We start from the raw sequence: 27785 nt of genomic DNA, 5'->3' as shown, positions 1-27785 counted from the left end.
GTTCTTGTTTATAAACATTTAAATGAGTCTAAATTTATTGGGTCCACTTAGTCACCTAACCAGTGAATGGAATTTCAAACATATTCACCAGTCCATTAAATGGAAATATCTGAGAACCGGCTGGAATATAGACCACTAGAGGTTATTTGACTCACGCTTCTCTTCCCAGGTGTCATAGAACCTAGGCCTTGGAAGATTTTATTTTACTCTTTTATTCTCCCTAATCCCATTTTTATGGTTATGATAATTCTGATTTGAAAAAGAAAAAAATGTTTGCCACCAGGTTGACTCTGACTCATGGCAACCCCATGTGTATCAGAGTAGAACTGTGCTGTATAAGAGTTTTCAGTAGCTAATTTTTTAGAAGTAGATCGTGAGTGAACTTCAACCTCCAACATTTCAATTAGCAGCTGATGGCATTAACCATTTACACTACCGAGGGACTCAATCCTGTTTAGGTTGAGGTTATTAATCCTCATTCTACAAGGCCTTCCAACCCAGATCTAACTCCATTTTTCTCTCACCTGGCTTCTCCTTCCAGAAGTGAGAGCTTGTGCTGGTCTAACCACACACTCATGTTTGTTTCTCCTTGTGACCAGTGTTCACATTTATGAGATACCCAGTAGGGTTTAAGAAGACAGCCTGTGCCTAAAGAATGGATGATGGGATCTATTGTCAAACTGGTGATTTAGTTGCAACTGTTGATGTTCCCCACAACCTGATAGACTCAAGATATTTTGAAGGGACTTTATAAGGCATCATTCAGTCCACAGCATCTCCAACAGGCAGTCACTAACTTCCTGTTGGGTGTTTCAACAGGGAATTCTATACCTCAGAAGGTGATGTGTGCTTTTTTTTTTTTTTGGACAAAATATGAGTAATATTCTCAAGGTAAAGACTAATTCCAACTTCTTTCTCACTCATGGAGTTGATAAGCTTGGCCTTGGGTTTGGTGATGGTAGATGTTTTGGGGGTAATGTGCTTGGGGTGGGCTCTGCTTGAACTTTCCCTAACCTAATATCCTCTGTCTACTGTAGCAAAGAGATGTGTGACCAGCAGAATGCCTTCACCATGTGTCCTCTGTGTGACAAGTCCTGTGACTACTGGAACCTCAGCTCAGCCTGTGGTACGGCACGGGCCAGCCACCTGTTTGACAACCCTGCCACGGTCTTCTTCTCCATCTTCATGGCTCTATGGGGTAAGTGAGCATTGTGAAACTTGCTTACATGGGAGGTGCCTTTAAATGGATACAGTGACCAAGTTCTAAAACCCTTATCCTTCTGATTACTTCTTTTAGTATTTTGTCCTTATATCCCAAGAAGTATTTTAGGGACAATAGAGTTCTCTTCATTACTTGTATTTAATCTTATTTACTCAAGTAAACAGAAATAGGAGCATCCTCCTTGGCTTTATTTTTTTTCTCCTAGATTTAGATGGTTGACCTGTGTTGGCTTCTTATACGATTTATTCAGAATTTGAACCAATGCATGTTTTGAAAATCTCTAGCACAGTCCTGGTACATCTACTTAGTCATGTTGAATCATAGATACCACCTAGCACAAGACTCAGACTAATGGGGTGACTACTGTGGTCACAGAGTTGGCTAGTCGTAAAGGTGGACTGAAACTTGGTTGTCTGCTCCAGGTTTGGTGCTATTTCCAGGACATCATGAGTGTAGACTGTAGTGATTTTTTTTAGTGCCATAGTGATTTTTTCAATATTCCCACAAAAGGGATTTCTGAAGGAAAGAACAAATAGTTCCATCCATTCTCCTCCTCCTCCTCCTCCCCGTCCCCTGCGGAGTATCAGAGTAATAAAACTTTCTCTGAACTATCTATCTGACCGTAAACACACACACACACACTTACTCCTATTCTCTCAAACAAGAAAAACAACTTGGTGATAACTGAATATATCTAAAAAAGACACACCCACCTGCATTAAGAAAAGACCAGGTCAGCATGTTTCAGCCCATCTTAGTAGCCACCTGCATTTTAACCCCCCAATTTCCTCATCACTAGGGTGCAAGCCCTTCCCTTTCCCATTGGATCACAACTCCCGAGAACCACCGTTCTGCTGCAAGGGCAGCTTGATTTATCACTGGCTCTGGGGGGTCCGGAGGACATGCCAGGCTGGGGCCATGAGTCACACATCCCTGCAACTGTGAGAAGACCGAGGAAGGAGGGAGAGGTCTGTTCTCGGCAGTCCTGGGAGCACTGGAACATAACCTTTCTCTGTTCCCTGTAGGGCCTTCGACTTGGGTGGAGGACAGACTATACTGGAAAAATTCCCATACTGCTAGGCCATCAAAGAAGAAAAAAATTTCAGGGATACTCTATTTTCAAGGAGAACAGCCCCTCCCAAGAGGCATGTAGGTAGCAGTCAGCCCATCAAAAGTTGGGATGGGGAGTAGAAAGAAGCAGAGCTCATGACCATATAGCTCTGGAATTGTTCATAGGAAGGATTGGTAGAACAAACTGAAGTTGGGGCTTGTTGCCTGGGAAGTCAGAGGCAGCTGTGTGTGTCCTTGTCAAGCAGGGGCATCTTGTAGTTACCCCAAAGTCTGCTTGAACTGATTTGGAACCCAGAATATACATCTTTTATATACATAATAACACTGGGTCCATGATCCCTTAAGAACTTTCCTGGGACATGTAATCCTTGTTTTAGAGGAACTTCATTTTCAATTATACTTTCCCAGTTTCAAGTCCCAACAACTGCCTCTTCTCTTTCCTCAATAACTGTAATGAGCAGACACCTCCCATTCCTTCTGAGACCCTCCATAATTTACTACCCACCCCCCCAGCTCCTCTCTCTTCCTCTCATATAGCAGTGTAGAGAAAATACAAAGGGGTGGGATTGTGTCAGAGTGTCCTTGCATAGGATAGCATTTTTTTTTTTTTAACAACCTTGCTGTGTTTTATGTGATTGTGCATTTGGTTATAGCAGCCCAGAGCCCCTAGGGATGATTGCCTACAAATTACAATAAAAAATAGTAAGGCCTCTCATTACCATGATTATTATGATTAGTGATGCTGCGCTGGGTGGCCTTGGCCCAGGCCTGCCAGAAATAAGATCAGAAAGAAGCAAAGTAGTTCTATGTAGAGACAGATTCAGCCTGTTGGTGGCAGTGGGAGAGGTGATTGGATGCGGTGGGGTGTGTGGAAGAAACTAGTCGGTAAGACTTAAGTCTGTTGGAGTCTTCAAGCCCAGCTTCCCAACAGCTCTGGCTTCAAATCCCAGAGAACTTTGGGGCTGAGAAAGAGAGTAAAGCCCTATTGAAAAGGGGAGTAAAGAGGTAGAGTTTCTGAACTCTTTTCTGAATAGAGGTTGAGGACACTGACTTAGAGACCAGACAGTGCTAAATGTGTATCTCAATCCTACCCCTTACCAGCTGTGGATCCCACAGAAAGTAAATATGAGCCTAGCTCTAGTCATGAAAGCCAATGCTCTTAGCCAAGGCGCCATACTGCCTTGGGCACATTACCTAATCTTTGAGCAACATTGTCCTCATCTGTAAAATGAGTGAAACAATACCTCCCCCATAGTGTTCTTGTAACAAGAAAATGAGATATGTGTGCGAAGCACGTAGCACAGTGCCTGGCATGTAGTATGCACTTGGGAACTCTGAACTGCTCTTTATCATTAGTATGGGTCTCCCTTGCCTTCATGACTCCTCTTCTAATTACTCTTTGCTCCTCTCATCTGTTCCTGTCATCTGCCTTTTTTCCTTCATGGAGAACCCAGCCAGTAAGCATACTTTGAGCCCCACTGGACTCAGAGCCCTGCTCAGGCACTGTGAAGAGCCACAGGAAAAGGAGGAACTTTCCCCCTGTTCTCAGAGCATCCCCAGGCCAATGCCAGTGTCAGAAGATCAGGATGCATGCATATGAAAAAGGCTCAAAATCCAAGGAAGAAAAACATACAAATCACTGAACCAGGCTGTAGCTCCAAGGAACACAAATGTAATGTTAAGTAACTTCATATTCACCCATCCTGTGCTGCTCTCAAGGTAAGCATAGGCAGTTAAAAGCCTAGCTGTGGCCTTGGAAGGGTTTATAGTCCTATTACTATATCACAGAACCCAAATGGCAGCTAACAGTCAAGCACAGTTTGCAGTGAAGTTCTCTGGTGGCTGTCCAGGCTCTTGTCAGGAGTGGTGTAGAGGTGGAGGGGTGGCCTCAGGGCCTTTCAGGTCCCATCCCTTCCCAGGGCACCATGACAGGAAGGGCAGTAGGAGTTCAGAGGAGGGGGTGCCCATGAGGCCTGGTCTTATGAAGAGGTAGGACTTGAGCTGAGTCAGGAAAGAATGAGGGTAGCAATTGGTGGATGGGATAGAAGAGGAGGGCAATTGCACAAGTTGGGGATGGAGAAGACAGTGAGGAGATGACTTCAGCAGCAAAGCAGGTATGAGGTGTGTGTTGACAACAGATGGGAGTAGATGGGTCAAGTCAGATATGCAAGGTCTCTGTCATGGATTGAATTGTGTCCCTCCAAAATGTGTGTTAACTTGGCCACTCCATGATTTCCAGTATTGTGTGATTGTCCACCAATTTTTCATCTGATATGATTTTCCTATGTGTTGTAAATCTATGAAGTTATTGAGGTGGGATTAGCGGCAGTTATGTTAATGAGGCAGGACTCAATCTACAAGATTAGGTTATATTTTAAGTCAATTTCTTTTGAAATATAGAAGAGAGAAGCGAGCAGAGAGACATGGGGACCTCATACCACCAAGAAAGTAGAGCCAAGAGCATGCGTTCTTTGGACCTGGGGCCCCTGTGCTGAGAAGTTCCTAGAGCAGGAGAAGATTGGTGACAAGGACCTTCCCCCAGAGGTGACAGAGAAAGCCTTCCTCTGGAGCAGGCACCTTGAATTCGGACTTCTAGCCTCCTAGACTATGAGAGAATAAATTTCTTTTTGTTAAAGCCATACTTGGTATTTCTCTTATAGCAGCCCTAGATAACTGAGACAGTCCCAATATCCAGAGAGAAGAATTCAGACCCTAAGGAGTCACCAAAAGTTTATGCAAATGAGTATTGTCATCGTCCCTCTCCTCATGCCTTCTTCACTGCCCAAGTCCCCTTGTTCTTCAACATTCAGCTTAGATGCCTTCTCTGGCAGCTAACACTCTGTCTTCTTCATGCCCACACCATTTTATCCGTGTCATTCTGAAGGCCTTGATCACTTTATTCCTTGTATTGTAGTTATTCATGATCTGTCCTTGTAGACAGTAAACTGCTTGAGAGCAAAATCCGTGTCAGATTCACCTGATCTCCTCTATCATGCCTAAAACAGTGTTTTGCACATTGTTAATTCTTTTCAGGATTACAAATTCACTCCAACTTGCTCAAATGGGAAAGCTTGAATTATAAGAAAGCAAGACAGGCTCCTGAATGTAGGAAATGAAATACAGGTGTGCTTCTTGGGAACTAGAGCTGGAAGGGCTATCAGAAACCAAAGTGCTCTCATCTCTCCTTCTTTCCAGTGCTACATGATTTCTCCTACCTCTTTTTCTCTTTGCATCTCTTAGTTTCAATTTCAAAAGAGAGAATTTGGCTGGTTCATCAGCACGTTCTGGATCTGGTGTCCAACCTAGTATAATAAACCATGGCTGTAGGGTGTGGAGTGTCAGGTCCTTTAGAGGATGTTGGGTTTGTCCTTCAATGGGCTGTGGCTGGGGAAGGTAAACTGACTGATGTGTAGGCATGATGGGGATTCAACAAATATTTGCTAAACAAATGGAAGAATGAGCGAATGCTACTTAAGGGAGATTATTCTATCCACTGCATGCAGGATGGGTTAGAAGGCTGAGACTCTGGAGGCAGGTAGAACTGTTAGGAGACTTTTGCGTGTCTCAGAATGAGATGATTAAGGTTCAGAAAAAGGAAGCGATGCTGAGGACAGAAAGTATGTATAGGCAAGATAAGGCTTGTTAAAAAATATTCCAAGTTTTCTTATTTTCTTTATCCTTCCATCCTTCCTTCATTTCCTGAGCTCAGTGATCACCCTTTTCTCATAACCTAGAAATGGGGAAAGGTGTGTGTGTGTGTGTGTGTGTGTATGACAGTATATTTATTAGCTTTCAAGGATGTGGAATACTTTGAGCAGTTCCAGCTAGAAGCAGGAGGAAGGGGGCTGAATGCTTTAAAGAGAGCCCTTAAATTTGAAATCTATAAATTTATCCCACACCTCCATTGGTGAACCCAAAGCATACTCAGAATCCACTCTTCCAAAAAAAATAGAACTTTATGTTTCTTTCTTTCTTTTTTTTTTAAGCTACCATGTTTCTTGAGAACTGGAAGAGACTACAGATGCGACTGGGCTACTTCTGGGACCTGACTGGTATAGAAGAGGAAGAAGTGAGTTCTCTTACATACTTCCCTGGGTCCTTGTTTTGCTTTGACTCTAGAAATAGACTGTCTTGAGTGAGCCAGTTATGTTTGCTGTCACATCAGCCAGTCACTGATCTGGGGTCTCACTGTGACTCCTTTTTTTTTAAGTTTGGCTTCATGACCTAAGCCAATGTTGATTTGCCCTTAGGCAAGGAGTTCAAATCCCCTTTCTTGCTTTGAATGTAAGACATTTGCCCTGAGGGGTACCCAGATGTCCCAGTGTCCTGCCCTGGGAAAAGAGATGGCACAAGAAGCAAGCCTTACAGTAGCCTTGAGAGTTAAGTCAACATGCTTCTACTTCCTATATCATTTATGCATAGGAGTCACTCCAGTATGACTTAGGGCATATATATGTCTAAATGCCTCTGTGACTTTACTGAGGGATAGGAGAAAAGCGTGGGTGCCAGATACTGGTTGCCTTTGATGCTGATGGAAAAACAAAGAACCATTAAATGACTGCAGTATAAGCCAGTGCACGGCGTGAAACTGGACTGTGAGCTAAATGGAAGAAGTAGGTTCTTCTTGAGTGTAGTTTTCTGGACAGATGATGTTTAAAGTGTGAAAACATACCAGCCTTCCCTCAGGGCTCTTTTGAGAACGAGGTCCCCAGTCTTGATGTTGATGAGTTGACTGTAAGAAGTATGTGCATGGTTGCTCACAGTTTTTTATTCCTCCTGTAACCCCTCCTTTTCTAGACATCAGCCCCAATCCCACTCAGCCCTCTATCTCCTTCCACTTCCAATCTCAGCTAGCTCACTCTGTTTTGACCACTAAAACTTCCAAGGGCTACTGATACCACATGTCACCATTGATTGAACAGCAAATGTGGATATGTGGTAGGAACCCCCACTAGCTATTCTTTGTAAGTGGGGGGTTGAAGACAGAGTCTAGAAGGACCAGGAGGCACTCTCAATTGCCTTAGTGCCCACTTACAAAGACTGACCACAAACATTATGGCAACTGCATGGACAGCAGGCTTTTTCTTTACTCTAAACAGTAATTGATGAGCCTTGGCTTGAACTCAGGATCTCTGGCTTTGTGGCCCTGATGTTTTATGACCAAGCAAGTGAAATTCCAAATTTAGTCTTGTTTTGAAGCCTCTGTGGCTTCTTGTGTCTGTAGTGTGACATCATTTCTGCTCCTTAATGCTCTAGTCAGCTTACCTTTGAGCAGAGGAGTTGAGAAGCAATTGGGCCTACACGGCAGCCTCATGGAATAGAATCTACTAATCAAGTTGTGTTGCCTCCATGTATTAGAAGTGCAGCTGTAGTACTGTGGCTTCTTCCCACCTACCTTGAGGTTTCATGTACTTCCATCCCATCCTACCATATGGCATTACTGGATAATGAGTGCCTGTACTCACTCTATTGTATTCCTTGAAAGTAACACCATCAAGGATTCTGTGACAAATGAGAGAATGTATACATGGATTCTACCTTCAGAAAGGATACAAATTAGGAAGATAAGCAACAGCGACTAATAAAGACAATTGCATTTCTGGGAGGCAAAATGTCCAAACTAGCACTTCCAATAGCAAGAACTGCAGCAGTTTGACTGTGTGGGTGATGGAGTTGGAGCATCTTTGTCCTATTGGTCTCATTTGCTTTAGCTAAAATATGTCAGAGAGAGAGAGATTGACAGACAGTTGTGGCTGGGTGTGGGCAGGCAGTGGGGGAGGGGGGCTACATCTCCTACTCTCCTAATGCAAGAGGCAAGGGTATTTCCTAAGAAGAGAAGAAGAGACATCCTGGCATCCAAGCCTGAGTGGGGCTGGAGACAGGCTAAGTGTGTCTGCTAACTAGAGTTGAGACAGCTAGAAAGTCTCTCTTTTAGAGAGGAAGTGTAAACACACATACATAAAAGCTTCAGTTATGACTCAACACCCTCAAAATCTCAGGACCAGGCCCTTGGCAGGAATGGGATTACAATCGATTTCTCATTCTGTAAACAGATTTCCTGTTTTCTCTTTAACCCAATGAACCATGGTAATCCCCTGGGAGGTACATGCTTTGAGGAAATGGTGTGCAGACTGAGAGTGGCCTGGCCAAGACTGGGCTTACCCGTGGCACAAGGAGACATTCTGGATGGGCTCTGGCTGAGGTTTCTGTAAGGCTCTTTGGTTCTAGGCCACGGTTAGTGTGCTGTCCTGTGCCCCACCCAGGGCCAGGCTTGGCTGAGAGGAAGGGCAGCCAGACGTGTCTTTTTCTACCATGCATTTATATTTCAGACTTGGATATCAAACACTTGGAATTCAGTTTAATTCTGAACATATTCATTAAGTACCTACTATGTACCAGGTTTCTGGGGAGTGTGTTGAGGATGGTGAAGTCCCTGGGTGGCATGAACAGTTAAGCACTGGGCTACTAACCAAAAGACTGGTGGTTTGAACCCACCCAGAAGAACCTCACAAGACAGGCCTGGCAATCTGCTTCGAAAAGGTCACAGCCGTAAAAACCCTATGGAGCACATTTCTCCTCTGAAACACATGGAGTCGCCATGGGTGTGATTAGATGGCAACTATTCTTTTTCTTTTCATTTTTTGGTTGGGGGTGGTAAATATTGTACCAATGCAGGCATAGTCTCTGACTTCCAAAGGGTTACATTCTACAGGAATGTTGTTTGGTCTCTAAATGTTTAGAATACAATGGAGAGTATGTGAGAGAAGTTCCTCTGGCCAAGGTAGGAAGAGGAAATGCATTTTTTAATATCTGGGTTTGAATGCTGGGTAAATTTCAATGGGCGGCAATGGGAAGAAAGAGTCCCTAGGGAGGAAACAGCAAGCATAGGCCTTGGGCTGGAGAAGCTCAGGGTATGGATAAAAAATGCCAAATGTCCAGAAGGTCTGCTTGGGTGCTGGGGACAGGAGTTGGGAAGCAGTGGAGGGCAAAGTAGCAAGTGTAGGCTGGTGGTCAGGCGTGGGTGGGTACTGATTGCTGGTCTGGGTCTCCTGTAGGTTGTGCAGGAGGCATGTGTGATTTGTATAAGAGCACTACAACTTACATGAAGTGTCGTTGGCAGTTTTAACCTACGTTCTTAAAGTGAGGGGCAGGAGGGTGGCAGATATTACTTGGGCATTGGGAAGAGAGAAGCAGGGGTCCTTGAAGGTCATGATAGAATTTTTTTTCTATTTTAACTAGACATATTTTCCAGGGACACTCACGAGGTTGGCTGTTTGTAACCCAAGAAATCATTCTTCCCTGTGGTCTTTACTTACCTCCTCAGGTGGAGGGAGAGTCCTGCTTCAAGCCCATTTACCCTCTGTCCCTCCTGACTGGGGTGTCCCCTAACATGCAGTCTACCCCAGGAGGAGGAGCCTTGGTGGCACAATGGTTAAACACTTGGCTGCTAACTGAAAGGTTGGTAGTCAGCACCCAGCCGGTGGCTCCACGGGAGAAAAGATTACAGCCATAAAGATTACCACCTGGGAAACCCTATGGGGCGATTCTACTCTGTCACACAGGGTTGACAAAATTGATTTGATGACACCCAACAATACCCCAGGAGGCGGGGGACAAGTAGGTGTCTCAAGTCCAGGTTGTAAACCAGGGAGAAGCTGGAAAAAGAGTGGAGACCGCTTTCTTATCAGGACAGAGAAGGAGTAGCCAAACCCAAGAGACCTCCTACTATGTCTGTGTGCAGCCCCTGTGTATAGGGGCACCTGTGGAATCAGCTGGGATTCCTGGGAGGGACTTATTGAAAGACTTCTTTGGGTCCTGTCTACACTTGATGCAGGGAGACCTGCCAGGCCTCAAAAGTCTTCTCTCTGAAGTGGGGTAACCCTCAGCTCAGCAGACCTCTCTTGCCCAATTAGTTTCTGTCACATCAGATCCCCAGTACTACTGGAACTTCTTGGAGAATGTGACTTTTTCTGAACACAGATGTCCTGCCTCTCCATCTCTCTCCCATCCCTCACCTATCGGACCAGCGTTAAACATGCTTAATGACTTCCTAAGAAGACCCAGTGGCTGCTAACCAAAAAGCTGGCTTTTGGAACTCACCCAGTGGCTCCACGGGAGAAAGGACCTCGTGATCTGCTCCCAAAAGACTACAGCCTAGGAAACCCTATGGGGCAGTTCTACTCTGACGCATGGGTTTGCTATGAGTTGGAATCTACTCGATGGCACTCAACAACAAACAACAACAGTAACAATGGCTTCCTTGCACAAAGGAGACCAAATCCCCTGCCTACATGTGACCCCAACTCATATCTTTCTCCTCCTTGCCGAGACCTCCTAGCCACCTAGGCCTTCCTTCTGTCCCTCTAACATGCCCAGCTTGGTCTGGCCCAGTCCTTTGCATTGGCTGTTCCCTCTGCCTGGAATGTTCCTCCCCAGTGGTCTCCACATGGCCTGCTTTTCCTTGGCTTTCCCATTTCATTTGAAATGTTACCTTCCTCACATTGGCCTTCCTTGACGTCCCAATGGAAAGAAACTACCCTGATTTATTTTCTCTGTTGTTCTTATCTCCATCTGCTAGTTTCTTATTTGTGTGATTGCTTGCTTTCTATTTACCTTTCTCCACTTGAAGATAAGCTCCAAGAAAGGAACTTGTCCATAGGACCAGTGCTGAAGTCCCAATACCTAGTAAAGAGCTTCAAGCATAGTAGGTGTTCGGTAGCTCTTTGTTGGAGACATCAGTGGAATGTCGTTCTGGATTTTCCTCTTTGGATCAGTGAAGGCTGCTCCTGAGCTGGCCTGGGTCCTTCCTGAAGAGACTGACCAGGTAGAAATAGCTTTTAGAAAAAGTTCCCAGAGTCTTGGTGGGAGGTATTAAGTTTTGTGCTGATTTTGGCATCAGATCACCCATCCGGGAGGTTGTGTTTGGGGGACATCAGGAATAAGACTGGCCTGCCCTTGGCTGGACTTGCTGAGGCAACTGTCACAGGGTCTAGATTCTGCTCTGGCCAGGAGCTCAGTTGTCCAGATCCCTGCCTTTCAGGAATTTTATAGCCTCACCCAATCTGCTTGGCTGAAGGGGAGATTCTTGTTTGGTCTGTTTTAGCCAGAATGCAGAGCAGCCTAAGATTCTGCTTTGAGTGTCTTGGTCTCCTGTCTGTGTGCCAAGAGAGCTGGGCTTGTTCTAAACAGGCATGGGGGTCTGAACTGAGGCCCAGCACAGGGGAGGTGGGCCACAGCCAGAGCTACAGGGACGTGAAGAAATGCTTCTATATGACCTCATGGTGTGTCTTTGGAAAACCAGAGGCAGGTCAGGAGCAACCCCTGTGAGAGGGTAGAAGCTCCACTAGCTAGATGAGGTTTAGAACTCTATTATGGCACTCACCAAAAGATGCTGTTACAACTTATAATTCAAATCTTCTATTGCAATACTGTAGAGGAAAAGCAACCAATTACAGAGGCCATGAAGGAAAACTTCCAACTGCATTTCTCCAAGTGTTCCTTTAGGACAGTAACTGTTCCATGGGAAAGGGTGGGTTTAAGAAAATCAAGCAAGTGTCTTTACAGTAGGACACTTCAGAGCTTTTAATATGCTCATTGTGACTCATAAAGGTGATATGTTATGTGGTATTTTCTACTTCTTTGGACCTGGAACCCTTTTTTAACTAAAAATTTCTTGGGACGCACCTTAGGAAATGCTGTGTTAGAGAATGGATGCAGGTGAGAGACAAAATCAAGTGAACTTCACAAGCATTTAGAGATTTCTGTGTGCTCAGCATGGTGCTAATTACTGTGAGGAACATAAAGTAATACAGATCAGGTAGCTAATCATTGTGTTTAGATAAGAAGACTGTCACATGTAAAACAGCTAGGAAATAACCCACCACCCGTCATCTGTCAGCATGTCATACTGTGATGGCTTGCATGTTACCATGATGCTGGGAGCTCAGCCACTGGTATTTCAAATACTGGTAGGGTCGCCCATGGTTGACAGGTTTCAACAGAGCTTCCAAACTAAGACAGACTAGGAAGAAAGGCCTGGTGATCTACTGCTGAAAATTAACCAATGTAAACATTGTGGATAACAGCAAAATGCTGCCCGATATAGTGCTGGAAGATGAGCCCTAAAGTTGGAGGGCTGTACACAACAGCCACACAATGGACTCAAACATACAGTGATCACGAAGATGGCACAGGACCGAGCAACATTGTTCTGTTATACGTAATGTTGTCATGAGTCAAAGCTGACTCGACAGCAATTAACAACAACAAGAAGAAATAATGAAAGAAAAATACATTGTTGTTGTTGGTAGGTGCTGTCCAGTCAGTTCTGATTCATAGTGACCCTATATGCACAGTAGAACATAACACTGCCCATTCCTGTGCCATCCTTATAATCGTTGTTATGCTTGAGCCCATTGTTGCAGCCACTGTGTCAATCCACCTCGTCGAGGGTCTTCCTCTTTTCCACTGACCCTGTACTCTGCCAAGCATGATGTCCTTCTCAAGGGACTGATCCCTCCTGACAACATGTCCAAAGTATGTAGGACTCAGTCTCCCCATCCTTGCTTCTAAGGAGCATTCTGGTTGTACTTCTTCCAAGACAGATTTGTTCGTTCTTTTGGCAGTCCCTGGTATATTCAATAATCTTCACCAACACCACAATTCAAAGGCGTCAATAATTCTTTGGTCTTCCTGTGTATAGTATGAGCCTTAAGAACTCTAGGAATTCCAAGAGAGAGGAGCGCTCCCATTCCCCACCTGCGCTACTCATGCTAATGCAGTCATAGTCCTGGAAAGGGTGGGCGGATGTAGTAGTCATGGAGACTGGAGTGATGATGGAGCACCTTAGTGAATAGGATCACCTCCTGTTTTGTAGATTATGCTTATTAGTCACTTGCATGGCTTCTCTTCTCCAACCATTTTGGCTTAACTTGCTGGCCTTTGAGATCTCTGAAATGTGGCCAGTGATAAAGAAGCATGTATTCTCTGAACAATGGAGTCCACCGTGAGCCAGCACTGAGTCCCTGCCTACGAGTTATCAGTAAATGATGCAGGAACGTGAAGTCCTCACCCCTGTAGATAGTCAGCCTTGAGCTGGAAGCTGCAGGGAAGACCTGCCAATGAGGCCAGGTGTATACTGTTAACTTCTCTTTGAAGTGAGCCATGCACCTTCCTGTCCCCACATCTGATTTGACACTGGTCCTCTTGATGAGTTTAGGTACTCTCCCCATGCCTGTGACTCACTCTTTGGGTTTGCATTGCTGAATGGCCCTGTGATGTCTCATGAGCACTGGTGTACTTGCCAAGGAGTTACTTACCTAGGCTGTACGGGAAACAGGTCCAGGCAAGTGAGTTTTAAGATTCCCTATGGCCACCAGTGACTTTGATGTATATTTGTCGCCATTTTGCTTGCAGTATAATGGTGCAAGGAAGAAGTTTTGTCCTTGCCCCACTTCCAGATGTGGGACACATCTGTTTCTCCAGCTGCGATTTGGCTCATTGAAACTTAAAATTTGGGGTGTGAGGATATTTGGTGGAATGACCAGAAATATCCTTCTGCCTTTGGTCAAGCTGCTGTGCAAAGCATGTGGCTTCTTTTTGTATTAGCTATGCAGTTAACATTTCCTCTCTCCTTTCTCAACACCGGCGCTATCCCCAGGAGCGTGCCCAGGTTTGGTTTTCAGTGTGATAACAAATGTCCTGTGTCCCCTCTCTCTCCCACACATTGTGTTCTTGGTACTCCTTGTGATTGTGTGTGGTGTGGCAATTTATGTCCATAGTGCCCAATCCTAAACCCTGACTTTAATGTACTTGTGATTTCTGGTTATAACCTGTAGGCCCAGGTCACTCTTCCTCCTGTTTACTAACCACTCTTGGACTCTCTGGGTTTTAGGAGCACTCCCGGCCTGAGTATGAAACCAAGGTTCGAGAGAAAATGCTAAAGGAGAGTGACAAGTCAGTTGTCCAGAAGTTGGAAACAGCTAGAACAGAGAGTGATGATGAGGTAAGACACCGATGCTTGTTGCTCTTTGTCCTCTTTGTTTCTGAAGGCCTTGTTCTCATTGTGTCTGGAACACCGTAGTGAATGGAGGACTTGGCTGCGAGAAGGGGTTGATGTGGGGCAGGATAGAATGAGAGCATGGCATCTCCCATTTCCCTGCCCTCAGAGCTCTTGAGTGACAGAGTTTACCTATGACTTGATCAGTATCTCTTTTCTGGATGGTACCGTCTGGACAAAATAGGAAAGCAGATCGGAGAAGAAAGAGACAGTTTAGGCCTGTTTCCTGCAGACTCCATCACCTAAATTCCTAACAACAACACAACCATATCAACCACGTAACAGCAGCTATGCCTTATCAAAGGCCTGTTCTATGCTAGGCACTGGGCAAAGTGCATTATAGATCTCATTCAATCTTCACAATAAATTGATGAGGCTGACATTATTTGTTATTTACACTATAAGCATGAAAAAAAGTTATGTCCAGGGATTAAGTCATTTGCCAGAAGTTGCACAGTCAGTAAATAATGGGTGGATCTGTGCACCTAACCACTATGCAATACAGCCTTTTAAGTACAATACGGAAGTCAAAGGAGAAAGCAAGAAATGGATCTAAGGAGTGGCAAAGGCAAATCCACGCCTGTATTTGCTTGAGCTACTCATACAATGTTCCTTACACTTTGGTTAACCTAGGCGGGCCTCTAAAAGTAGGAACGTGATGGTGAGCATGCTTTTTGAGTTATATTTCTGAGTTTTGTAGTGCCATTCAGATATTGAAACAGAATCCATGCTGTGCACTGTAAATACTATGTGTGTATGGGGTTTGGGGGTGTTGGGGGTGGGGTTAAGGACTCCTGTTTGGCCATCTCTGTTTCTGAGTGCCACCCTTTGAAACTAAAAGTACGTATGTGTTTGTCTTTCCTAATCTGGTCCTAGAAAAAAATCAATGAGATTCAAAATCTGTTGTTTTTACATGAGCCTTTTCTCAATCTTGGATCTGAATTCAAATTTCATTTCATTTTACATTATGTTGAAATCATTCATGTTAACATGCAAATTTATGCAAGCACCAAAACAGAAGAATGTGGTGTTTTCGAGCTCAGAATACTGGCATTTTATTTTAAATAGAATTTAAACAGAAGAGCGAGAGAGGGTAGCCTTCAGAGTTATTTTTTTTCCTAGACAAAGAGCAAGTCCAAGACCACCAATTATTCAGTGAAATAATGAATTCATTCTTAGGAAAGACTAATCATCACCAACACCCTCATTGGAAAGCGAGCATTCTGTATACTGTCAGCTTCAGCAACTCCACGCAACCTTCCTTCTCCACCCGAGCAATATACAATGGATAATTTTATGGAAATCACATGTAACTTTTATTGACCACTGACTCATTTAATTTTAATTCCGTAGACGGGAATGCCAAGGAGCTGGAATTGCGTACATTGAGGCTGTGGTTCTAGTATAAATGTTGCTTGGCTATATATGCATGATAGGTCAAATAACTTTCAGGAACCATGAATAATTAAAAAACATCTGAACGCATTATGAATGATACATATGTTTATGTTTTAGCATTCAGCATCTATTTTCATTACACTGTTGAGAAGGCAAAGCTCAAAGCATCTAATGCCTCAAAAGCACTGGGGGGAAATGACCTTCCCAAATGAACAGCATCAGCTCAAACTGGCCTGAAATTTGATTGTGAGAATCCTCTGTGCTTCTTTTTTGCTGCAAATCTTGCCATAGGTGAGAGATAAGGATGGAGCGTGTGTTGTTGTCTGATGGGAGGGATGCTGCTCTTGCCTGCGGGAAGAGTTGTGGTCAATGCCCATGGCACAATGTGGCTCTAGGGGCTCCATTCACAGTGCAGTACTGCCTATGACACCATTATGGGTATGATATTTAGGGATGGAACGTTCTTCTGGGGGCTAGACAGGGACTAAATCTATCTGGTGGTCTTGGATGTGCTTTTTCCATCCCAGAGGATCACCTTGGTTCTGCCTTCACTGTTACCCTAAGGCTGCATAACCCCACCTTTTTTTTACTTTCCTTCCTATTGAATGATAAAAAGCTCCCCTTTACTGAGGGCCCAGAGTGGTACAGTAACTTGCCCAAGACCACATAGCTAGTTGTGGTGGAGCTGGTAATCAAACCCAACTCTGTGTAACCCTCAAGGCCCATTGTATTTTTTTTTTTAATTTTAAAGATATTGAGTCCATTAAAAAAAAGTTTTATTGAGATATAACTCTCATATATAAAATTCACCCATTTAAAGTGTAGAATTAAATGATTTTTAGTATATTCATAGACTTGTGCAATAACTCCCACAAACTAAGTTTAAAACATTTTTTGCCATCCCAAAAAGAAGCCCTATACCCATTAAACAGTAACTCCCCTTTTCCCACCTCCAGCCTAGAGCCCTGGGCAAACAGGAATCTACTTTGTCTCTATAAACCTCCCCCCACCAAAATAGATTTGCCTATTCTGGACATTTCATATCTATGGAATCATATAGTTTGTGGTCTTTTGTGACTAGCTTCTTTTATTTATATTTTCACTCTGTCGATGACATCACTTGAAGTATAAATGTTTTTAATTTTGATGTAGTTCACTTCCTCAGTCTTTTCTTTTGTCCATGTGCTTTTGATGTCATATCTAAGAAATCATTGCCTAATCCAATGTCATGAAAAATATACTCCTATGTTTTCTTCTAAGAATTTTATTGTTTTAGCTCTTACATTTAGGTCTATGATCCATCTTGGGTTAATTTTTCTGTGTGGTGTAAGGAAGGGGTCTAGTTTCATTCTCTTACATGAGGATATCCTGTTGTCCCACCACCATTTATTGAGAAGACTATTTTTTCCCTATTGAATTGCTTGACACCCTGTTAAAGATCAAATTACCATACATTTAAGGGTTTATTTCTGGAACCTCAATTTTATTCCATTGATCTAATGTCTGTCCTTATGCCAGTATCACAGTGTATTGATTACAGCAATTGTGCAGTTAAGTTTTAAAATTGGGATGTGTGAGTCCTCTGCCTTTGTATTTCTTTTTCAGAATTGTTTCTACTATTCTGGTCCCTTCAGTTCATATGAATTTCATGACCAGTTTGTCAATTTCTTAAAAAAAAAGTTGGGATTTTTATAGGGATTGTGTTGAATCCATAGACTGATTCGAGGTGTATTGCCATCTTAACAATATTAAGTCCTCTGATTCATAAACGTGGTGTATCTTTATTTATTTAAAAATTTTTTTATCTTTATTTAGATCTCTAAACTTTTTGTAGCTTTAAGTGTTATGAGTCTTGTACCTCTTTTTTTAAATTTATTTTTAAGTATTTTATTATTTTTGATTCTATTGTAAATGTAATTTTTAAAAAAAATTTATTTTTGGACCGTTCATTGCTAGGATTATGTAGAAATTGTATAGAAATACAATTGATTTTTGTATATCAATCTTGTATCCTGTAACTTTGCTGAATTTGTTTATTCTAATAGTTTTTTAGTGGATTCCTTAGGGTTTTCTATGTATAAGATGATGCCATCTGCCAGTAGAGAAAGTTTTACTTCCTTTCCATTTGGATGTCTAACTGCCCTGACTAGATCCTCCTCTACAATGATGAATAGAAGTGGCAAGAGTGGACATTATCTTGCTCTTGGTCTTTTTTTTTTTTTTTTTTTTTGGTCTTAGGGGAAAGCATTTTAGCCACTTGCCATTAAGAATGATGTTAGCTGTGATCCATATAAAGAGGCTTCCCTGAGAACAATTCACATCACATCAGCATGATGCTGACCTGGAGTCAAATGTTCTGCACTTGATGGGGTGATAACTATAGCACATCAGGGATGGGCCACATGGTGAGGCCTAAAGCCGGCAGGCTAGGGGTCAGAATGCTGGGATAGTCATTTGGTGCTTTTACTTTTTCTGGGTCTCTGCTGCCTTGGTTGTCACATGGAGACATTAGATTCTAAAGCCTCTGCAGTTCCGAGAGTCAGAGATTTTCTTTGCTGATATGCCTAGAGCCACAGGCATAATGTTGAGCATCCGCCCATTTCTTTGGGGGGGATGGATCTTTGACTGTCCCTTATTTATCTTAAAATTATAGTAATTTGGCTGTTTTTATCTCTACTATTGTTGATAGTCAAGGGTAGGGCACAGCAGGGATATTGATAATGAAGAAATTGTAAGTAACAAATATGGGCTACTTTCTACGTGCAAGGGTGTACAGGCATTATTTCATGTAAGGCTCAGAACCATTATTATTCCCAATTTATGGATGAGAAAACCGAAGTTTAGAGAGATAACAACTTGCTCAAGGGCATGTAGCTAGTATGTGGCAGAGCCTGAGTTTAAGCCAGAATACCTGACTCAAGAGCAAGGCTCTTGACTTCTATGTTCCTCTGCCTCTCCTAGGCTTTCTCTTGACAGATCCTCAAACACTCCTAAAAAATCATGCTAGGTTTTTATTTCCTATGCTAGAAGCGGGAAGAACTGTGGTATTTGCTGGAAAGATGGGTAAGAGACAAACATGCTACCCTACTTTTTATTTAGGGGTTTTGTATAAATTTTGGTGGGGTGATGCTCTGTTTCCACTGAGGACAATATTGGGTGGAATTGGCTCAGTTTACAGCAAGATATTCAATAGACACTAGAGAGAATTCAAAAATCTAAACACAGTTAGTTATGTGTTGCATTTCCAAGGGAGAATATGGAGTCTGGAACTTTTAATAAAAGAACAGGTTTTTTTTTTTTTTCCTGGATCAGTTTGCATCTTTTCTGGAGTGATCTGTCCTGGACAGATATAAAGCTTTCCTCAAGTTTCCCTGAAGGGCAAGGTTTTTCTAGGTTCACACCATGTAATAAAACCCTAAGTTAGAGTATAGATGGCAGGGTGCTATAGGTGGTGGGATCAGGGAGCCTGGTCTTTATCTCTTATCCCTCCAACCTTTGACTCAGCCCCTTCAAATTCCAGCTCATGCCTCCTTTTCTTTCAACAAACATTGTATTAAATATTAGTCAGGGTAAAGTCAGAAAAATAGCCCATGCTGGGTAGTTTAATGGAGGGAATATGATACAGGGAACTAATTACAAAGGTGTTAGAAGAGAAGGAAAGGCAAACAGAGGATTGTGAGGCAATCCAGAGATTAGCAACTGCAGGAAGTTGCTATCATGCTTAGGACTGGAAGGACAAAGGAAGGAGATGAAATTACCAGAACCTAGGAGCTAGGACCACCCAAGGGGGACCAGAACCCTGGAGAAGATGCAGCCAATTCTGGAGATGTCATCTGAAACAGAGTGGGGGAGAAAAAATACCCTGGCTTCCCCCACCCACCCCCCAGTCTCCCACCTGTGTCTCTTATTGGCCAAGCCAAACCAAACTAAACCTGTTGCCACAGAATTGATTCTGACTCATAGCAACCCTACGCGACAGAGTAGAACTGCCCCATAGAGTTTCTAAGGAGCAGCTGATGGATTTGAACTGCCAACCTGTTGGTTAACAGCCAAGCTCTTATCCACTCTGCCACCAGGGCTCCCTTATTGGCCAAATATAACCAAAAATCAGTTGATAAGTGGCTCTAGAAAATGTATTATTCAGGATCAGTACCTCTGACACTGAGCAGAAGAGGGAATGGCAGAGAGTAGACCTGAGAGCAGCTGGCAAATGACTGGCACGAAAGTCCAGTCACTAAGTCAAAATAACCTCAGAACCAATTGGCCACAGAGCACTTATAAGCTGGGTCCTTGCTTTGGGAAGTTAAAAGGCTATTGGGGAATGTTGTTCTGTGCCTTCAAGTTCATTCCGACTCATAGCGGCCCCATGTGACAGAGTAGAACTGCTGCATAAGGTTCTCTTGGCTGTAATCTTTGTAGGAGCAGATCACCAGGTCTTTCTCCATGGAGTCACTGGGTAGGTTGGAACCACCAACCTTTTGGATAGCAGCCAAACACTCAACAGTTGTACCACCAGGGTACCTTATTGGGGAATAGTGATAAAAATTTGGCAAAAAGCGCAATCGTGCTTATCGCTGCCTGCCTGGCTGACTGAATAAACAAATGATCAGTTGTTCAGACCATCCTTGAGCTGTTCAGACTGTAGGGGTGCATGTGAGTGTGGTGATGTGTGTAAGCATGAGTGTGTGTGAGGGAGAGAGAAACAGAGAGAGAGACAGACACAGAGAAAGAGAGAGTGAGAGTTTGTGATGGTGTCACTGGATTGACACAGGTGAGATCAGATAACCGAAGGCTTCCAAGAGGATGGAAAGTGTTAAGGAGCAAAGAGCATATAGCAAGCTGGGGAAATAGCAAGTGTGGACCTTAAAAGAGTTTTCCCCAATAAAACATGATTAGTAAAAGGAGTTTAAAACAAAATATGATTGAACTAGTCCTGGGAGTTTACCTCGTCGGACTTGTTGTCACCCAAATATTTATCCAGTGTGGGTGCAGGCACCTGTCTTCCCGCCACTGCCTGGCGCTGCCACGATGTTACATTTAATGAATATTTTATGGGGAACGTTGAAACTAGGAGAACATTTGCCAAGAGGAGGTCTGTGGATAAAAAAAAAAATAGATGGGTGTTAATTTACTGTTCAGTGCACCACCCTGGGGACAATTATTTCAAAAGAAAACTCATCTAAAGTTAAAGCATTGAAACATTTATGACAGATGCCTCTGGCAGGCGCAACAAACATATGGAATAAATTATGCATAATTGTATGCCTTTGACGAGGCTGAGACAACAGCAACAGGAAGCTGGGAGACTGTCAGAGAGCGCAGGAGGGAGGGGAGGCCCAGGAGAGGAGATGGAGGATCCTATCTGGGTCTCTCACTCTGGGCCAAGGCTGTCCACGAAGGCCCTTGGTGGTTTATCAGAATGTTCTGTGAACTGAATAAAGGTCCCTTGGACCCTCTTGGAGGCATTAAATTAATAATCACTTGAGGGTCAAAAATATAAAGAATATTAAGAAGGTTCCTCTTTGGCAATGGAAAAAACTGGGGCTCAGAAAGGGAAGTGATTTGCCAAAGATTTACATAGCAGGTGAGAAGCTGGTTCCATTTTAAAATATTTTTATTTGCACTGGAGCCTTTGAGGTCTCTAAGCATCTTTATTATCTCTATTCCCCAATAAAGTACCCTGGTGTACAACTGTTAAGTGTTTGGCTGCTACCCAAAAGGTTGGTGGTTCCAACCTACCCAGTGACTCCATGGAGAAAGACCTGGTGATCTGTTCCTACAAAGATTACAGCCAAGAGAACCTTATGCGGCAGTTCTACTCTGTCGCATGGGGCCGCTATGAGTCGGAATGAACTTGAAGGCACAGAACAACATTCCCCAATAGCCTTTTAACTTCCCAAAGCAAGGACCCAGCTTATAAGTGCTCTGTGGCCAATTGGTTCTGAGGTTATTTTGACTTAGTGACTGGACTTTCGTGCCAGTCATTTGCCAGCTGCTCTCAGGTCTACTCTCTGCCATTCCCTCTTCTGCTCAGTGTCAGAGGTACTGATCCTGAATAATACATTTTCTAGAGCCACTTATCAACTGATTTTTGGTTATATTTGGCCAATAAGGGAGCCCTGGTGGCAGAGTGGATAAGAGCTTGGCTGTTAACCAACAGGTTGGCAGTTCAAATCCATCAGCTGCTCCTTAGAAGCTCTATGGGGCAGTTCTACTCTGTCGCGTAGGGTTGCTATGAGTCAGAATCAATTCTGTGGCAACAGGTTTAGTTTGGTTTGGCTTGGCCAATAAGAGACACAGGTGGGAGACTGGGGGGTGGGTGGGGGAAGCCAGGGTATTTTTTCTCCCCCACTCTATCTGTTTCAGATGACATCTCCAGATGTCATGGTAGCTCCATAGACACATCCAAACTCTCTGAGCGACTGAATTGCTGGGCTGAGGGCTGTGGGGACCATGATCTTGGGGGATATCCAGCTCAACTGGCATAACATAATTTATAAAGGTATGTTCTACATTCTACATTCTACTTTCAACCTATGAGTGGCCATCTAGGATACTGCACTGGTCTTACCCTTTCAGGAGCAAGGAAGAATGAAGAAAACTAAAGATACAATGGGAAGATTAGTCCAAAGGACTAATGGACCACATCTTCCACAGCCTCCATCAGACTGAGTCCAGTACAAGGAGATGGTGCCCAGCTATTACCACTGACTGCCCTGACAGGGACCATAATAGAGGGTCCTGGACAGAGCTGAAGAAAAATATAGGGCAAAATTCTAACTCCAAAAGAAAGATCAGACTTGCTGACCTGACAGAGACTGGAGAAACCCTGAGAGTTTGGCCCCTGGACACCTTTTCAGCTCAGTAATGTGGTCACTGCTGATTTTCACCCTTCAGTCAAAGATTGAAAAGGCTCATGGAACAAAACAAGACTAAAGGGGCGTACCAGCCCTAGGGCAGAGACTGGAAGGCAGGAGGGAACAGGAAAGCTGGTAATAGGGAACCCAGGTTTGAGAAGGGAGAGTGTTGACATGTCGTGGGGTTGTTAACCAACATCGTAGAACAATGTGTGTGCTAACTGTTTGATGAGAAACTAGTTTGCTCTGTAAACATTCATCTAAAGTGCAAAAAAAGAAAAAAAAAAAGATTCTGAGCAGGTGGCGGAAAGGGTTTAGTTTTAAAAAGCCTACATGATTCTGGGTGGTACGAATGGTTAACGGGCTCAGCTGCTGACTAAGATTGGAAGGTTTGAGTCCACTCAGAGGCACCTTGGAAGAAAAGCCTGGAGATCTATTTCTGAACAATTCAGCAATGAAATCCCAATGGAGCACAGTTCTACTCTGACACACATGGGGTTGCCATGAGTCGGAGTCCACTCCATTGCAACTGGCACTGGTTGCCACCTCTGGAGAATCTGTTAGAGGAAGTGAGAAAAGAAAGAAGATTCTTAAAAAGGAAAATGCTGTGAGGAAGCAGTGAGTGAGAAACAGCCCTTGGTGTAGCCACAGTGCCCCAGCCGGGTACTTTAGAAAATATGTCCCTTTCATAGGAGTTTGGGACTGACCCTCTCTGAACAGAATTTAGCATTATCTTAAGTGGTAAAGTGTTTATGTATGCTGCATTACGATTTTTTTTTTTAATTTAGAATTATATAAATTATACATTCTCCTCAAGAAAAGTTCTGACCATACAGATTAAGCAAAAGTCCCCCTTCACTCCATTTTCTCCCAATGCTGTTTGTCTCCCTAGAGGTAACCACATGACCAGGCTGCTTTGTATCCTTCCCATCTTTTACTATTCATTTTTATTTGTGTAAGAATTCATATTTCCTTTGGTTATGGCTTTATTGACATATCCACACACATACACAGACACACATACAAAGGAGGCAATCATGGAAAAGTGGTTTTATCTTGTAGAGAAAGCTTATTAAGGCATTATGGCCTTGGTTCCCAAACTATGCCCCAAGGCTCCCCCCGGTGCCATGGTGAGCCCAGAGAGCTACTATGGAATAAAAAAAAAATTTTTTTGAGGGAAGCAAAGTACTTGACATCTGTCATATACCACACAAACTACTACCCTCAACAGTTTCAGCATTAGATTGTGCTAGATGCCTTTCAAATCGTCATAAGCTGGGTTTTTAGCAGCTACAGTGCAAGTGCTGCACAAATCAAGGTGGAACAGGAATGAGAGCAGTGGTGTCCAAGCTGATTCCAAAGTTTGAGAAGCTATATAGTGACCAACAGGTACACAGATTCTAATAGTAAATAATTGTGGTTATTAAAGAATGAAATAAAAATATTAGTTTTTCTTTCGATTTTATGCATATTTTTTAAAAAATGGCTATGAAGGTGTTAGGACCTAAATACATATTAAATTATTTAGACTTTTTTTTTTAATAAGTGGGACTGTTAACTATTTCTTCAGGCTTAGGGGCACTGTGTAAAAAAGTGACATATTAAGAGTACCGTGAACCAAGAAAGCTTGGGAACTATTGCATAAAGAATTTACTAAGTTCTTCAGAGATTTAAGACTAAAGCAGATAGCCACGGTCAGAAATGGTTTAAAAGATATCTGACGAGAGTTTGAAAGTTGCAGGAACTTATTTGGGGGGGTGGCATAGTCCGTGGCACTCTGTGGGCTAGGAAAGTGCCATGTGGGTGGGCTTCCTCGCCTTGACACTTGCTCTTCAGCTTTCCCAGTGGCGTCTCTTTTTAGCTGTAAAGTAAATCTGCCCTCAGGATTCTTTCTTTCATTCTCTTTCGCTCTATCCTATCTCTATCATCTTTCCTTGTGTGTGTGTGTGTGTGTGCGTGTGTGTGTGTGTGTGTGTGTGTGTGTGTTTTTTAGGAGAGGACTGAGGGTTTCTAGTCATGGAATCATTTGAAACCGTTTGGGATTTAAAACAAAACGTGAAGACTTTTAACTCAGAGGAAGGTGCTTTACTTCAGTCTCCACAGTTGGACTTCACGGGGAAGGGTGCCAGAGAAGTGTCGAATGTGCCCGTAAACATCTCACTGAGTGAAGCATGTGAATTATTCATCTTAAGTAGAGACTTGCTTGGGTGGCCCAGGCCATCAGATTGGGGCTCTGGCCCTCTTCAACTGACAGCCCTGTTCCTTAGCATCAGGAGGTTCTGGCTAAGACCTTCTCTTCTCCTCACTGTATACATTTCTACTGGCCTGGATCTAAATTAAAAAGTTACAAATATGGAGAGCCCTGAGGCCTGGGCTGTGGAAGGGAAGCTTGAGAAGAGCTGGGGCAGCCTGTGAAATAAGACTGCCATGGGTGGAGGGGAGGGGAGAGGCAGTGATCTAGCCTCGAGCTAAGGCTGGGCAAATTCAGGATGGTATTTCAGACCCAGATCCTCACTGCTTCTCACAAAAGACAAGGCCCAAATATGTGCAATGACTGAGAACGTTGGAATAGCAGCGCTGCTAATGGAAGCCAGCACATACCATTGGATGTGTGATGTTTGCCACTATTGACTTGCAGTTTGGACTTTTCTTCTCCGGTTTAAATGATTTTTCCATATTTGGTTTAAAGCATGTCAATTAAATTTGCCTTTTGCTGTCTGGGCCAAGGTCATTATTTCACTTCCCTAGAATTCACCGAAAGCACACACAAGCCCGTCAGGTTCCTTTGCTCTCTTTCTCTCTCTTAATGTGCCAGAAATTCAAAAGTTCTGGTTTAAAAAATCCCTCAGGGGTCAAAAGGTGTCCTGGCTCCCTCTGATTCTTTTGATATGATGGTCACAGGGAGCTTTCAAAGAACACAGTTGGGATTGCCACTCTGTGAATGGGGGGAAAGAGAGATTTCAAGGCTAGGTCCCTTCTGACAGTCATTGCCCAAGCTCGAGGAGGTTCCAGGAACCTCTTCTCCAACCACTCCTGCTGCCGAGCCATGCTCCAGCTGGGGAAAAAGGGCTTAGCACCACAGCATCCGTTACCGCCACTGTGTGGACCTGTGTATGGACATTGCTTTCTTTCATGAAGAAAGAAAACTTAGAAGGAAAAGAAAAGATTTCCTTGCTTCAGTTTGCTTTCCCCAGAAGCAGACCCTGAGCCAATGATTCAAGTCATGGATTCGTTTGGGAGGAGGATGACAGGAGACCCCAGAGAAGGAGTGGATGAGTGAGACAGTGAACGGCAGCATGCATTATGAAGCAAGGTACCACAGCAGGCAACTGGAGCTTCAGTCCACTGGAAAACTCTGGGCTATGGATCAGGTACTTCAGAGTTTTCTTGCCTGAGGGGCGAGGAAGCTGGGTATACACCAGCTCCCATCAGTCGTCCCTTACGGGCTGCTCCAAGTGTTTGTGTGTGTGTGTGTGTGTGTGTGTGAATTCTCCTATTCTGTTACACTCTGGCCTGCCTCGAACATGCACATGAGCAGAGAAGGTTCAGGCCACCAAATATAGCCCTTCAGGCAATGAGGTGCAGATTCTGGCACTTGAAGCTGGGCTTCTATAGTATAATGTTAAGGCCTGAGGAGATTTGGGTTAGGTACCCAGAGTATCAGGGTGTCCTACATCCTAAAGTGCCTTAGTCAAGATCCAATAAAAAATCAGAACCCTAGCAATTCAGTTCCAGTTGCCGCCGAGTTGATTCTGGCTCACGGCAACCCCATGTGTGTCAGAGTAGAGCTGTGCTCCATAGGGTTTTCAATGGCTAATTTTTTCAAGTTGCTTGCCAGGCCTTTATTCTGAGGCATCTCTGGGTGGACTCAAAACACCAACCTTTCGGTTAGCAGCCAAGCACATTATCTGTTTGCACCACAGGGAAGTTAATGAAGGGAACTAGTTAGAAAGATATCAGGAGAGCTGAAAACATGTACAAGGATAGAGAAACCATCAGAGATTAGCAGCAGCCCAAATCTGCTAGCACTCCTGGAGCTGGGGAACCAAAGTAGGAGGTGATGTTACCAGAGCCCAGTGCCAGGGCCACCTGGTGGGAATTGGAACGTGGTGGAAGCTGGGGCAATCAAGGCAAAGATAGCCCAGCAGGAAATGGAAGTATAGGGGAGTTGTCCATCACTGCCTGAAGAAGGGGGAGAAACACTCTGGATTCGCCTTTCTTTTCATTCACCCAATACCTCCCATTGGCTGAATGTAGCCAGAAGCCAGTTGTCAAGGGAACCTGGGAAATATATGTTCAGATATCAACTCCCCTACACTACATATGAGACCAAAGAAGGGGCAGATCTGAGAGAAAACAGGAACAGGACTAGCATGTGTTAATAATTGTAATTCTTTACCTGACAACCCACGTGACTTCCGCCTCCAATACTGTAGGTCTTTCGTCTACATGGCTGTGTTGGGTTTGTCATCTCCAAAGCAGACTCGGGATTTCTAAGGAATTTGAATGGACTACATTTTGGGAATTAGGGAGAAAGGCCTGGGGATCTACTTCCAAAAAATCAGCCAGTGGAAACCCTATGGATCACAACAGTCAGATCCTGTTGTTCACTGTTAGTCAGAAGCCGGCTTGATGGCAGCTAACAACAACAACAACACGTTTGATAGGATGAGGACCATACTTCCTTCCCTTGTTTATGTCCCGTTCTGAGGTATCATAGGGGTTGTTTCTGGGCTTTGTGCTTTTCTCCCGTTCGGCAACAGGAGGATCTTTGGTTCCCTGCCTCAAACGTATGGGGTCACTGAGAAAACACCACATCTTAAATACATCTTTTGATTATTGTACCCTTACTTAGTCTTGCCAAGATTTGGTGTTTTTCTCTCTCTCTCAATGAGGTAGATTTCCTTACATTTTGAAGAGTGAGTTTCAGAACCTGGAGCACACTTGTCTTCTCTCTCTCTCCCAAGTTATTGCCATTTGGACATGTTGGCTTTTTTCTGTTCCATAAACCCAAATGTCAACATTACTAAAAAATAGCAATCTGAATCCATGCTAACCTTGGGCTTCCCCCAATACACTCCCCCATACTTTCAGTAGTTATCGCATTCATCCTCCCAAGCTTCCTAGAAATATGTGTGTCCATGTTGTCTCCTGTTATTTTAGATTGGGAATCCCATGT

General features: G+C 43.6%; 1 protein-coding gene across 1 annotated transcript in view; it reads left to right on the top strand.

The window, feature by feature from the left end:
* The window catches only part of ANO2 (anoctamin 2), a 377551-nt gene that overhangs the window by 184414 nt on the left and 165352 nt on the right, over positions 1-27785 (top strand). Inside the window, exons 11-14 of the mRNA XM_049882253.1 lie at positions 1038-1198; positions 6280-6362; positions 13953-13964; positions 14187-14297. Coding sequence (XP_049738210.1) covers positions 1038-1198; positions 6280-6362; positions 13953-13964; positions 14187-14297 — 367 coding nt within the window. The remainder of the gene's footprint in view (positions 1-1037; positions 1199-6279; positions 6363-13952; positions 13965-14186; positions 14298-27785) is intronic.

Source organism: Elephas maximus, chromosome 4, assembly GCF_024166365.1.
Source record: "Elephas maximus indicus isolate mEleMax1 chromosome 4, mEleMax1 primary haplotype, whole genome shotgun sequence".
Taxonomy (NCBI): Eukaryota; Metazoa; Chordata; class Mammalia; order Proboscidea; family Elephantidae; genus Elephas; species Elephas maximus.
The sequence above is the reverse complement of the archived record's forward strand: the minus strand, read 5'-3'. Positions and strand labels throughout refer to the sequence as shown.